This window comes from Stegostoma tigrinum, chromosome 40 (assembly GCF_030684315.1).
Source record: "Stegostoma tigrinum isolate sSteTig4 chromosome 40, sSteTig4.hap1, whole genome shotgun sequence".
NCBI lineage: Eukaryota > Metazoa > Chordata > Chondrichthyes > Orectolobiformes > Stegostomatidae > Stegostoma > Stegostoma tigrinum.
In genome coordinates this window covers 10,641,232-10,655,890 of record NC_081393.1, presented here as the reverse complement: position 1 = coordinate 10,655,890, position 14,659 = coordinate 10,641,232, and the positions used below count along the sequence as shown (strand labels likewise).

The 14,659-nt window shown below is 39.8% G+C and overlaps 2 protein-coding genes across 6 annotated transcripts in view; one reads left to right on the top strand and one right to left on the bottom strand.

Annotated features, from left to right (window-relative positions):
• Nucleotides 1–14,659, bottom strand: part of elmod3 (ELMO/CED-12 domain containing 3) — a 173,587-nt gene that overhangs the window by 145,159 nt on the left and 13,769 nt on the right. The window lies entirely within an intron of this gene.
• The window catches only part of LOC125447959 (inactive carboxypeptidase-like protein X2), an 81,060-nt gene that overhangs the window by 53,462 nt on the left and 12,939 nt on the right, over nt 1–14,659 (top strand). The window contains exons 11-16 of the mRNA XM_048522785.2: nt 1,229–1,313; nt 2,819–2,963; nt 10,728–10,810; nt 11,074–11,197; nt 13,570–13,766; nt 14,131–14,310. Coding sequence (XP_048378742.1) covers nt 1,229–1,313; nt 2,819–2,963; nt 10,728–10,810; nt 11,074–11,197; nt 13,570–13,766; nt 14,131–14,310 — 814 coding nt within the window. The remainder of the gene's footprint in view (nt 1–1,228; nt 1,314–2,818; nt 2,964–10,727; nt 10,811–11,073; nt 11,198–13,569; nt 13,767–14,130; nt 14,311–14,659) is intronic.

Below are 14,659 nucleotides of genomic sequence, written 5' to 3'. Positions count from 1 at the left end.
TGCTTTTTGAAGTCGATGTCTAGCTCCTTTGTTTTGCTGACATTGAGGGGGAGATTATTGTCTATACATCATGCCACCCAGTCCTCTCTTTCCTGTACCCGGTCTCATCGTTCTTTGAGATCTGACCTGCTACTGTGTGTCATCAGCAAATTTGTAAATGGAGTTCAAAATGAATTTGGCCATGCTCAAGTGTGTATTAAGTGTATCGTAATCTTATCTTATTCATTAACCCAAGGTGTGGTACTTTACCAAATACCCTTAGGGAATCAAAATACTTAACATATACCATATGATACGCACTTATCAATCCTGCTTGTTACCCCCTCAAGGAACTATAATAAATTTGTCAGAAAGGAGTTGTCCTTCATGAAGCCATGCTGACTTTGCTGCTTTATTAGAATATATTTCTAACTGCTCTGCTATGACATCTTTTATCTTTCCCATTGACAGATGTTCAGCTAATTGGCCTGTCGGGTATCAGATTTTTTCTTTTTCCAATCTTTTGAGTAAATGTGTTACAATGGTAGTTTTCCAATTCTCTGGAACTTGCCCAGAATATAAGGACTCTTGGAAGATTATTTCCAGAGTATCCCCTGTCTGTCAAATGCTCCCCACTTAAAGAGCTTCTTGACTCTGGTCTAAAAATACTGCCACAAAAATGCTTTGACATTGAACAGACATTTCTTTTTTCACCTGCAGCTTCCTGTCTTTTTTTTTGCCTCAATGTAATTCTTCTTGTCACTTTCTACTACTTTAAGAATCTCATCAAAACAAGTGCTGTTAAGACTCTCCAATTTTCTGTTGTTGGTAAACTGTAAATATGTACATCTACTTGTCAAAGATACTCTTTCCTTTTGTGAATTCCCAAAGCAAAATTCATCAGAATATCTCCTAAACTACTTGCTTCACCATGACATCAATGTTTTCATTCTTTAGTTTCTCTCTCCTTGCAATGTTTAGCCTTCTAAAATCCTAACTCTAAAATTCTCAATTCATCATTAATTGATATTCCTTTTACTTGTATTATTTCTTGTGGTTTTTGACCTTTCCTCAACATCCTATTTTATGCATTTAACAGGTGTAACCTGACATGACATTGTTATCTGACGGTTTTTCACAAGTACCTCAGTTAAATCACAACTGAACCAAATTCAGGTTACAATAAGGAATTGAAAGCCAGTGATCACCAAAACCTCTTTGGAACTAACTGAAACTCTTTTTTTGACAGCAATGACTGGGTGAGTTCATTCTACGTGCAGTTCAGCAATGATAGCCGTACATGGATGACATACACAGATGGATATTATGATTGGGTATGTGTCTCAAGAACTCAAAATATGTGACTTGGCAGTCTTATGACACACTGAGAACAAAATTATAAAGCAGAACTGAAAATGTATAATGTACCAATAGATGTGACTGGGCTCATAACCACAAATTGGTAGAAATAAATGGATGCGTACCACATGCAGTAACAGGTGTGATTTTACATGTATCAAGCACAGCGACTGGGCATCACATGCTAACAGCTACTGGTAATAAATTATACCCGTAACAAGAAATGAATATATGTAAAGGATGGGAATCAGCTGTTGTCAGATTTTACATGCCCACCCTGACTGAAGGTGTATCTGGAAGTTACAAAGTACTATATGTCACATATTATGTATCACAAATAAGTACTATGACGAGCTCTGTTTAACAATGAAAACACAGATTCAATTGGTCAAGTCTACACGAGATAACAATTGAAACTGACTTGCTGATGTGTCATTTGTTCATGGATTTTACATCCAGGTATTTTTTTCTTTTCAATGTAACATATCCCACAACAAACAGCCCTTACAGGTGATAGCAGTTCATGTGGCTTTTAATAATGCAGAAAAAAAGTTTACAGAACTCTTTGATAACTCCAAAAAATATGGTATAAAGCTAAATGGGGTCAGAAAAACTCCAGGTTTAATCTGCAGTCTGAGCTGAGTTGGCTAATCTCAACCTGGGTGAGAAAGATAGAATAGACAGGATCAGGCTTGACAGTGCTGTAGTCACAAATCAGAAAGTCCCACAAGTGAAACGCAGCTCTTGTATGAGATTTCAAATGGAAATATTTGATCCTGGGACCTACAAGTTTCTGATCAGAGTATTCTGTGCTCCAGAATATCAGGCTGGGCCATTTAACATGCATGTCAATCTTTGTGGATACATTCCAGAACTAATACAGACATTTTGATAGATCGTGAATGACGCAGGGAGGATTTTTTTGTGTTCACCTGTAGCATGTGGACATTGCTGGCATTTATTGTCTGACCCTAGCTATCCACGAGGAGGTTGTAGTGAGCTGGCTTCTTGAACTGCTGCTGTCCATGTGCTGCAGATAAACCAACGATGCCTTTAGGGGGGAAATTCCAGGATTATGACCCAGCAATGTTAAAGGAATGGTGTTATGTTTCCAAGTCAGGGTGGTGAGTGGCATGGAGAAAAACTTGCAGGTGGTGGTGATCCCACGTATCTACTGTCCTTATCCTTCTAGAAATAGTGGTTGTGAGTTTGGAAGATGCTTTCTGACAGTCTTTGGTGAATTTCTGCAATGCTTCTTGTCAATTAGCTATGGAGGGAATGAATGTTTGTGGATGTGATGCGAATCAAGTGGGCTGCTTTATCCTGGATGATGTCAGGCCTCTAGAGTGCTGTTGGAGCTGCACTCATCCAGACAGGTTTTTGTGTAAATGATACTTGCATACGAATGATCAGACAATTTATAATACAGCAGAGATCATTATTAAAAAGGTCATTAAGTGATATCTTTCCATTTCTATAGCTATTTTATGGGAATGTGGATACTGACACTCCAGTTCTGAATGAATTCCCAGAAACCGTTGTTGCTCGCTACATCCGAATTAATCCACAAACCTGGAATGGAAGTCTGTGCATGAGAATGGAGGTGCTTGGGTGTCCAGTGTCAGGTAATAACGTTTTGTAGGCAAAGGCAATATCATGCGTCTATTGTAGCATTCAGATTTATGTGATGCATGAATGTGTTATTCATATCTATTAGACAAAAGACATACTGCATGGCTGTCGTCACTGTCTGTACTATATATTAAACAGAATATATAAGTTAATATTTATCGTGTACTGTCTACAAGACAGCTGATATGTGGTTGCTGAGCCGATTGCTTTCTCAATTCCTTCATGCATCCTTCTAGCATTAGTGGATTTAGCAGCAGACTACATCTGCTGGTAGAGTTTCAAACAGTACTGATTTGTGCAATGCTGAGCAATCTGTAAGACTTGATGATTGTAGCTACGCAAGCATTTTGATTTTGTTGTCCAGGAACTGGCTTTTGAGTTCATGAGAAATCTCCTCTTCATTACAGTAACTGGCTCTATTTCACTTCAAGCAGCCTCAACCTGTCATCATTACTCTGACTTTACTGCATGTACACATTAAGTGCAGAGTGAGAGATGGTTGCACAGATATTCCTACTTTTGATGCCACACTATGGCCTTGGACATTGTTGTCTAACAGTACCATAATGAGGATCTTGAGGAACTCCAGTGTACAGTCTCTTAAAGCAAAGGTAGGAACCATCAGAAATACAGGAGCAAAGCAAGGACAACACATGCAAGTCAAGGAAAAAAGGTTGAACAACTTACAATGCAGCTGCTTCACTGGAATAGTCTGCATCTGCTGGCAATGTCAGAAAGTTGAATTTGGATGTCCAGCAAATTTGCCTTCTCGATCAGCAGCAACTCTGTTGGATCAGTCATGTGAGGCAAAAAAGATGATGGCCACCATCTTGAAGAGCCTATTGGCATAAGACCAAACAATTATCCACATCCACAATACTGGGATATCGAAGGGAAGCCTCAAATTAACAGTGATCCAAGTTGATGCATGGCAAGTTAAACTGACTAGACAGCCTGGAGACAAGCAGTCAAGAAGTGAGAAGCAGAGGACAAAAGAAATGAACAGATGGCAGCAAAGGAAGTCAGCTGGAAGGAATAAAATTCTGTCAACATCAGGGCAAATTTATCATCTGTAAGGAAGAGACTGCTATTCACAAACTGGCATCTAATCACAATAAAATTGTTCAATCCACAAGTGACACACAGTCCATTATTTCTCGAAATAGCTGGATGCCCAAGTTCAGTCACTATCCTGTAAAATGATAAATGTGTCAATGTTAATTGTGTGCACTGTACTGTCACCGAGAACTAGTGGTGTCAGCAGTTATTAATTTACAGTCCTTTTGAGTTTTAAATACAAGATTCTAGCAAGTGCAATTTATTTTCAAAATAAGATTTCATCTTTCAAACAGTTCCAACCCAAAAACTGCACTGCCAGTTTCAAATCTCCAAATTATCTGTCTTCACTTCCACGGGCTTCTCGATAAGTACGCGAGGGAGAAACAAAAATAATGGTGCGCATTAGGGGTTAGGTGAGCAGAATCTAACACGGTGCATAAATGCCCACATCGACCAGATGGGCCAACTGGCCTGCTTCGATGCAGTAGATCTGATGCTTATGTCTCTAATTCAAGAACTACTCAAAGCTCACAGGATAACAGTCTTGATTGGACTCTGATTTGATTGAAATATTTGTAAGCTGGCTGCCTGCAGTGAGTGATCAGAAGTGCATAAGTAATAAGAGAAGGCAGCTATTCAGTCCTTTGAATCAACTCCATCACTCAATATCATGACTGACAACAGATAATCTTCAACTTCACTGTCCTGCCTTTCCCCATACAGATCCCTTATGGATTAAAAAGCTGGCTGTTTCAGCCCTAAATGTAGTTAATAACCTAGTCGCAACAGCTCCCTGAGGTAAAGAACTCCACAGCTTCACTAGCCTCTAAGAAAAGAAGTATCTGAGGTTTTGGAGTAGATTCGTAGCTCAGGTTGTGGGCATCGAGGTTGTTTGGCATGCCAAACTGGTTTGTTGTTTTGCAGAAGTTTCATTATCATGCTTGGTAACAACCACAGCGCAGCCTCCGATGAAGCGTTGGTGTGTTTTCTCACCTGGTTTTTAAAACTCTGAGATCCGTTGAGATGGATTGCCTCACTTCTGCTTTTCCTTCGTAGTGGAATGTATATGGGATTGAGTATCCTCCTTATCTCTGTCTTAAATGGTGACTGGTAACTCAGAGATTGTGCCCCCCCAGTCTGAGATACTCCCACAAAGGTAAAAACTCCACTGCAGCTCCCTTGTTAAGTCCCCTCAGACTGTTTTATGTTTCAATAGGTCTCCTCTCATGCTTCACAACTTGAAAGAATACAAACTCAAATAGTTTCTCTATTACATTTTCTGTTGTGATAAGTGTTATGTTTAATTTGATACCTCCTTTTGCCCCATGATTATTTCATATTTTTGGGAATGCAATGTGTGTCTTCTACCATGTAAATCAAGGGCCATTCCCTGGTTCCCCATTATTATTTCCTCAGCCTCATTCTCTCGAGGGCCTACATTGACTTCATTTTCATCTCTTCATTTTCATATATTTACAGAAGCTCTCTGTTGTTATGTTACTGGCTGGTTTGCACTCACGAGTGCCTCATGGCAGAGGTCACATAATTACAGCAAACCAGGAAGCATTTTGTCCAATCCAAGAAGAACATGCCCCTTTCAAACAAAAAGTTACCTAACATACCAAATATGGAAACAACTGTTTGTGCATTAGCAAAGCTGCTGCTGATTCCAGTTTGTGTGTCTTTTGTTCATCACTTTACACATCAATAATTCATGGAAGTTGTCAGCTTGCCCTGTAACATCTGCTGGAAGGAATGATATACTCTGTGATTTTGGTTCAAAATATTCGAAGTTAATTATTCTGATATACACTATTGCCCAAGACACTCTCTTTCCTTGAGGTGCATTAGATGTGTCCAGCAACGCAATCTATGCAGTATTTTTAACTGTAGCATCAAGTTTCTTTTCTGGGTCTAAGGTCAGACTTTTTCGATATGACAGTGTTTATTTGTCAGCTGATGTGGTTTACAAAACACGACATCTTTTTGGCATATTTCACATTTTTAATCCAAGCTGTCAATTTGCTTTTGCTGAAATGAGTGACTTCATAAGGTGTATCTGGAATTCCAGGCCTTCACTCTTGTCATTGCACTGGGCTCTCAGACTAATGTGACCTTTCTTGGTGAGGATCATTCTACCACAGCACCTCCACTTTACCTTTGAGGGTTTCATTTTTGCATAACCATCTGCTATGACTCTACACAGGTCCAGGGAGCTCATAATCTTGAGGGAAACATCAGTATCTGCCCCCTGGTGTTTCATATTTGTTTGATGCTCTCATTCTGCTGTATTCATGCAATAATGACAAACCATTTTCTGCCTTCAGAATTAATTTGCAAGTTGTTCAATGGAATAGATTGAAATGTCCTAATCTTTGACTGACACCTCTTTAGTCCTCATGCCTGATTTGTCAAACCATCCATCTAGCATCTCTGTAGCAATCATCATGACTGGCTTTATGGATTTATTTATCTTCTGTAGTTGTTGGTGTGTTTGTTGAACTGGAAGGTTTTATAGCAAACATTTCATGCCCTTACTAGGTGACATCTTCAATGCTGTGAAACTTCCTGTGAAGCGCTGTTGCCTTGTGCCAGTTCGGCTGTGTGTTGTAATGGTTAGTATATTGGGTCTAATTCAATGTGTTTGTTGATGGAGTCCCATGATGAATACCGAGCCTCCAAGAATTCCCTGGCTGTCTTCTGTTTGGCTTGTCCAACGTTGCCACAGTTCAAAGTATGGTTTTTCTCATCTGTGTGTATTGGTCATGTGGTTTAGTTGCTAGCTGGCGTTCGTGGATACAGGTTGCTAGTTGTCTGCCTGTTTGTCCCATGTAGTGTTTTGTGCAGTCTCCGCATGGTATCTTATAGACCACATTCGCCCCGTCCATGGTACTTCTTGGGTCTTTAACTCTGGCCAGTTGCTGTCTTAGTATGACTGCTGGTTTGTGTGCTGTCATGATTCCCAGCAGTCTGCGTAGTCTGGTATTAGTTCTGAGGTGTTTCTTATACATGGTATGGTGGTTCTTGCTTTGGTTTTTGGTGTGACCTGGTTGAGCTGTTTGTTGGCTAGGCATCTGTGGATGAAGCTGCTCAGATATCCATTCCTGGTCAAGACCTTCTTCCTTCTGTTGATTGGGTGTGTTGCAGTGTGCAGCAGTCCTTTTGAACAGAGTCCTAATGCAGCTCCTCTTGCGTGAGTTGGGGTGATTGCTGTGATAGTTTAAGATCTGGTCAATATGTGTAGATTTCCTGTACATTTTTGTAGTGAAGTCCTACATGAGTGCCACAAAAAACTACTATCACCATGCATAAGGTACAGACCAACAGTCAGAAAGAATGGCTGCAGGATGATGCAAGTCATGATCTCAGAAGGCCACAACAGATTCCACAAGTACAAATAAGAAATCGCGCACCAAAAGTCATTAATTTCAAAAGCGACCAATCAGGAGTGGACTATGAGAATCAACCAGGCTATCACAGTAACACAGAACTAGACCAAACACAAAAAAAACAGCACTACAGAAAAAAAATGACTAAATTGATCAATGATAGAAGAAACAACCTGACTGACAAATGGATAAGAAACCTCTCTAACAGACAGCTAAAAGATACAGAAAAAACAATACTAATCAAAGGACTGAACTACAAGCATAGGGATGCTATAAAAAAAGATTTCCTGGCAGCACTAGATAGCACTAAGAAACAATGGACTCATCAAAGAAATGCAACAATCAAACCATTGTACCCCTACTGACAAGGAGAACACAAACGAACACACTTAACAGAGAGGAAAAGGATGCCCTGAAGATCCTCAAAAGGGTCAAAAATATCATCATTGTTCCCACTAATAAAGGCCGAATGACTGTGGTCATAAACAAAACGGACTACAAAGCAAAAGCCAAAGAACTATTTGCAGATACACAAACATACCAACAGAGGGAGTGGGCTCCCACACCGAACAAACAGAGTAACCAATACACTACGGAACCTGCACAAAACAGGACAGATAACAAAAACAGAATTACAAAGGATGAAACCAGAAGTCAACAACACTCTAGGGTGCTACAGACTGCCCAATATCCAAAAGCCTGACATCTCCCTCAGACCAACTGTGGCTCTACTAGGAACCCCATCATACACTCTATACAATCAACACAAGAATTCCTGGATAACATCAAGATCATTAAAAGAAAAAGAAGTGATGATCTCCATTGATGTAACGGCATTGTTTACATCAATCATCAGAAACCTAGTCAAAGGAGCCAAATGGCAAAACAAGGAACTGACCAACATACACTGCACATTCAAACTACTGGACTCAAGCTAACAACACACATTTACATTCAACAGCAAGATATATAAGCAGATTTACAGGACTCCCATGGGCTCACCCATCTCTGGACTGATAACTGAAGCAGTCATGCAAAGACTGGAACAATAGTCCTCTCAGAGATCCAAACCAAGCTCTATATCAGATAAGTGGACAACACTTTTATAATTGTGAAAAGAACAGAAATTGAGAACACCCACCGACTCATGAACACTATACTGACAGGGATTATATTTACTAGAGAAGTGGAAAACAACATCAAACTCCCATTCCTGGACATGATCGTGGAAAGAAAAGAGAACGGTGACTTCAATACAAAAGTGTACAGGAAATCCACACAAACTGACCAGGTCTTAAACTATCAGAACAATCATCCCAACTCACACAAGAGGAGCTGCATTGGGACCCTGTTCAAAAGGGCCACTACACACTGCAAGACACGCAATCTGCAGAAGGAAGAAGAACACCTCTGGAAGGTCTTTGCCAGGAATGGATAACCCCTCAGCTTCATCCTCAGCTGTCTAGCCAGAAGACAACTCAACTAGGACACACCAGAAACCAAAACAATAACCACCAATCCAGATATAAGAAACACTTCAGAACTGACAGCCAAACTACTCAGACTGCTAGGAATCAAGACAGCACACAAATCAGCAGCCATAATAAAACTGCAACCGGCCAGAGTTAAAGACCCAAGAAATACCATGGACAGAACCAATGTGGTCTACAAGATACCATGCAGAGACCGCACAAAACACCATTTGGGACAAACAAGCAGACAACTAGCAACCCGCATCCACGAACAACAGCTAGCAACTAAACGACATGACAAGATGTCCCCGGTTTCAATACACACAGACGAGAAAAACCACACACTGGGACAACACTACTATTATTGGATAAGACAAACAAAGGACAGCCAGGGAATTCTTGGAGGCTTGGCATTCAATCGGTGGACTCCATCAGCAAACACATTGAATTAGACCCAATATCCGACCATGACAATGCACAGCCAGAACTGGCACTGCCCGGAAGCAGCAAAAACCAGACTCTATAAATTAGAACTGGCACAAGGCAACAGCGCTTCACAAGAGGCTCCACAGCACTAAAGGTGTCACCTGGTAAGGGGATGAAATGTCTGCCATCGAACCTCCCAGCTCAGCAAACACATCAACATCTACAACCAGCACCCGAGCTACAAATCTTCACTCATACCCTGAATTTTCCTTCTTCCAAGCTAAACATTTATGAGCATTGTGGTTAGCGTCTTGTAATTAAAATACTGTTTTCCCCAGGCTCGACCTGCTTTCTCTTGGTATTATGCGATAACCTCCACAGTTTGTCTTTCCACCTTGATCTTTCTGCTGGTCACTTTGTGGATACTTGTTTCTTTTCTCCATATTATTGTGCTTGAATGGTTGAAGCTGTTTTTCAAAATAATGCAAAGTTGTGGGCTGTTCTTCTTACTGTAGACAAACTGTTCTGTTCTCCCATGGATGCAATGTAGCAGTTGATTTATAAGCTCAGAGATTCTGTTATTTTACAATTTATTTAAGGATCAGATCCTCATCCCTCATCAACCATGCTATTGTAGTAGGATCTTGAAAATGCAAGATGATGCTCATGTTGAGATACTTTAGATGCCTGATTACACACAATTCTGCAAGCTGTATTAATGCAGTCACATGTCAATCAATGGGCTCCTTTATAACTTGAGCTCTAATGTTAAACACATATTGTTTATATGCAACATTCAATGTAGGTTCAAAGCATGATTTCAAGTTTTCCAACACTTCTACCATCATCTTTTCTGTTCTTCAGAGAGAAGGAAGATGAAATACACTTTACTGCTTTCATTTATACACTTTCATTTCAACTGGCATCAAAACAAAAATTTGTCATTGTTGCGTCTTACTCAGAGCTTTTAGCTCGGGCTGTCTTCCTTGTTCCTTTTCTGCAGCTTGCAACAACTTTCAACACGTATGAACATTCACGTGTTCTTTTGTAGTTCTGTTTGTGTACAGTTCATCAGGGCTCAATGTCAGCTCCATTCTGACACCAGGTTGTGAGCTTTCAGGACAAGAGTCTTGTTTGCACTGTGTTCTCAGTCAACAGTTTGTTCGACAGCTGCTTGCAGTAAGTGTCTCGTGGCAGAGATCACATGACTACAGCAAGCCAGCAAGCATATTCCATCTGGTGTTAATTTTCCATCTACATCCTACATTAGAAACGTGCCAGACAACAAAACAATGTTTCTCCATTTTGCCTCAGTATCTTTTCTGAATGTTGTAAATCGGGTTTGGTTGTACAAATTGCAGCTCTCCCCACAAAACTAAAATCTATAAAAGTTGCTATGCCTCTCTCACAGATTCCAATGAACATGAGCCCAATGAACTGAGTCCAGAAGAAGGTCTTGATTTCAGGCATCATAACTACAAGGACATGCGACAGGTATGGCCAAACCAATTTGTACCAACTCAAGGCATGTTATGTCATACTCTAGAAAGTAGAAACTCAACTGGAACAGTGAACTCTGGGACTCAAGCGAAGCATTTAAAACAAACCATTCAATTTCCAGATAACTGTCCAATACTGAGCCAAAAATTATGAATTTTTGTTCAACTCATTCATCCTGTGACTTTAGCATTGATCTCAGCTTTCAGTTCATCGTTATTTAACAAGTTAAATACTTAACTCTTTAAATTGTCTCTTAGCTGATGAAGGTTGTGAATGAACAGTGCCCAAATATTACCAGGATTTATAACATTGGGAGAAGTTCCCAAGGACTGAAGATTTATGCCATGGAATTATCCAACAATCCAGGAGAGCATGAACCTGGTAATTTTCCTCAGTATGCCTATTATATGCACTCAAACCTAAATTAAGGCATTAAAATTATGATTTGTGTGTGTTGTTGCAACATTTGAGGATAAATTAATCATTGCTGGCGTCATGTGTCCTCAGCTAACAGTGACCAATGTCACAAATAGTAATTTACAGTTTCTTAGTTAAATTCAGCTCCCTGTTTGAAAAGTAAGGATTTTTAAACTATTTCTTTCAACTGCTGGAATCTCTAAAGAAATATTGAGGATATACTTTCGTTTTCCTTGAAAATTTGGCAACATCAATTGCTTGTTTTGTCAAGTTCGGTGTTGAGTGGATTTGACAACTCACCGTCGAGTTGGGTCGTAACACTCGCATTTGTTGGCTGCGTTTCTTAGCTCCTTAGTTTTGGCTTTGATTGTCTATTAATAGTTTAGTTTATCATTTCTTTTACCGGCATGTCTCCCACCTGCTTCATAAAAATATCTTAATTCTGCTTATCTGAGGAGAACTTGTGCTTCATTTCTTGGGTGCCTAAACTGCATGAGAAAAGTATCTGTCATTTTTTTGCCAAATCTATTTTTGCATTTCCCAAATGTGAGCAAAGCATCTTTAAAACTGTTTAATTTCTTGGGAAAAAAACAAAGTGTCAGTCCTATGTTCTTTTCATGGTACTGATTTTGCTCTTTTTTAAGGGTCCTTTAGAAGGAAGTTTAAATAGATGAAAAATGGACAAGGAACCAATTACACTTTTTAGTGTGATGAATATCTCACAAAATTTTTCCAAATATTTACTGTTCAATTCACATACAAAGATGTAGCCATTTGAGAATAAAGCAGTAAATTATTCAAATGGAGAAATGTTGCAAAATACTACAAGGTAGAGGAATCTGAGTCTCATGGAACATAAATCACAAAATGGTAGTATGCAGACACAGCAAGTGATCAGGAAAACAAAAATGAACTGTTTTTTGGTGTAAGACAAAAGTAGGAATCTTTTTCTCCAGTTGTGCAGGGTGTTCATGAAACAAGATCTGGAAAACTGCATTCAGTCTTGGTCTCTTTACGTGAGAAAGGATATATTTGAATTAGAAGCAATTCAGAAGAAATCCATGCAATTGATTCTTAAGATGAATGGGTTATCTTGTGAGGAACAGTTGGGCAGATTTGGCCTGTTAACATAAGCAGTTAGGAAAATGAGAGATGATCTCATTGGAAAGTGTAAGATCGTTGTAGAAATTGAGAGAGAGGATTTTCACTTGTAGAGAGACAAGTACAAAAGGACAACATTTAAAAATAAAGGGTCTTTGAGTCAAGGTGGACCTGAGAAGGATTTTTTTCCTCCGAGAAGCATTGATTTATGGAACTCTACTGCAATGCAGGTCAGTTCATAGAATATTTGTGAGGCTAAGTAAGGGAGATGTTTGATTATTGAGGGGAAATGGGTCAAACAAGAAAGTGGAGTTAGATGGCACAAACAGATCAGCCAAACCATATAATGAACAATAAAACAATACTGAACAAACATTGCTTTGGTTTCAAAATAAAGTTATAATTATGGTCTTAATAACTTCAGTTCTGAACTGAAATGTTTACAATCTCACTTACATAACCATGGAACAACTGCGTGTGCAGAAAGTGCTCCAAATCACTGTCTGCATTATTTTGCTCAGAAGGAAATCAGTTGAATGATGTAGCACTGATGTTGTAGCATGAAAGTTGGCATGGTACCAGCAAGAAATATGAATACTGAAGCAGCATAAGGTGCTAGGATTACTCCATCTGGCTCTTCTCTCAATTTTCCTTTTGAGTTACTGAAGTCAGAGCCCAACTGACAGTAAAATTCACCGATTGCTAAGGATACAAATCCAACAGTGGCTCAGTGATTAGCACTGCTGCCTCACAGCGCCAGGGACCCGGGTCCGATTCCACCCTTGGGCGACTGTCTGTGTGGAATTTGCACATTCTCCCTGTCATTGTGGGTTTTCTCTGGGTCCTCCGGTTTCCTCCTACAGTCCAAAGATGTGCAGGCTAGCTGGATTAGCCATGCTAAATTTCCCATAGTGTTCAGGGATGTGTAGATTCAGCGGGTGAAAGGGGGATGGGTCTGGGTGGGATGCTGGAGGGTTGGTGTGGACTTGTTGGGCCGAAGGGCGTGTTTCCACAGTGTAGGGAATCTATGAAAATGATAGTAAACGACGTAGCTGGCTTGAGGGGGCAAATTCTTTTGGAACATGACAAATGTTTCCATCACAGTCGGAGGAAGGATGAAAAGAACTGCACAAAAATTATTTTGGAAGAGTGAAATTACTTTGGCTTATTTCCGCGGAAATTATTAACACTGTATTAGTGCTCACACTTGATTGTGATAAATTAATGTTTTGCAGGGGAGCCTGAATTTCATTACACGGCTGGGATGCATGGGAATGAAGCATTAGGTCGGGAGTTACTACTGCTCCTAATGCAATTCCTGTGTAAGGAATACACCTACGGAAACCCCCGGATCACACGTATAATCGATAGCACAAGGATACACCTTGTACCCTCTCTCAATCCAGATGGTTACGAACTGGCTAATGAAATAGTGAGCAATCGATTGGAAATAAAGTCCAAGGGTTTTTAAACTGTTGATGGGTCCTCAAATGTAGAACTGGCAATTGTACTATTGGGTATTAAACACGTAACTTGAGGTCTGGTACGGTTTAAGTCAGATACTGTTGGACTTGCTAGTCAATGTGCAGCTTCACAAAGGGGTGTAATGATAGTTCCACGACTTCCTTGAGTAATATTAAAAATTAACATCAACTTATTACTGTTTTTAATGAGATTGGATTGGTAGTAATCAAAACTGTGAATTAAAATGAACAGAATTTGGTACAAACCCTCAGTGATGGGTATGTCGAGATTTAAGAAAAATAAAATAATCAAGTTCTTTATTTACACCACAGGGATCAGAACTAAGCAGCTGGGCTCTCGGGTACTGGACAGAAGAAGGATATGACCTCAGTGACAATTTTCCAGATCTGACCTCAATAGTCTGGGGTGCAAAAGACCAAACAAGAGGTGCTCGAAAAGCCATCACTCACCACCTTCCTATACCAGAGGAATACCTATCAGAAGAAGGCGCGGTGAGCAAGCAGCAGATATATGGCATCTGTATTGAAAGCATTCAGGAGCTGATTTGTCTGAATCCTTTTTATTTAGTCGACATCATAGAAGAAAAAATAGGAAAAGAAATTTAAAAGCAGCTGGGTGAACTCAGAAAACAATGGTTTGACTTGGCTGAACTCAGAGAGTGAAGAGAGACTCTAATACAAAAGACAATACTTTATATCTATTTAAATCAACAGAAATATTCAGCCAACATTAGACAACATTTGTAGGAAGGGAAACAGAGTTAATGATTCACTTCCTCCCACTTGGCTTGCTTCACATCAACTCTAACCATAATACCACTGCATGTCCGTGTTTCCTTCC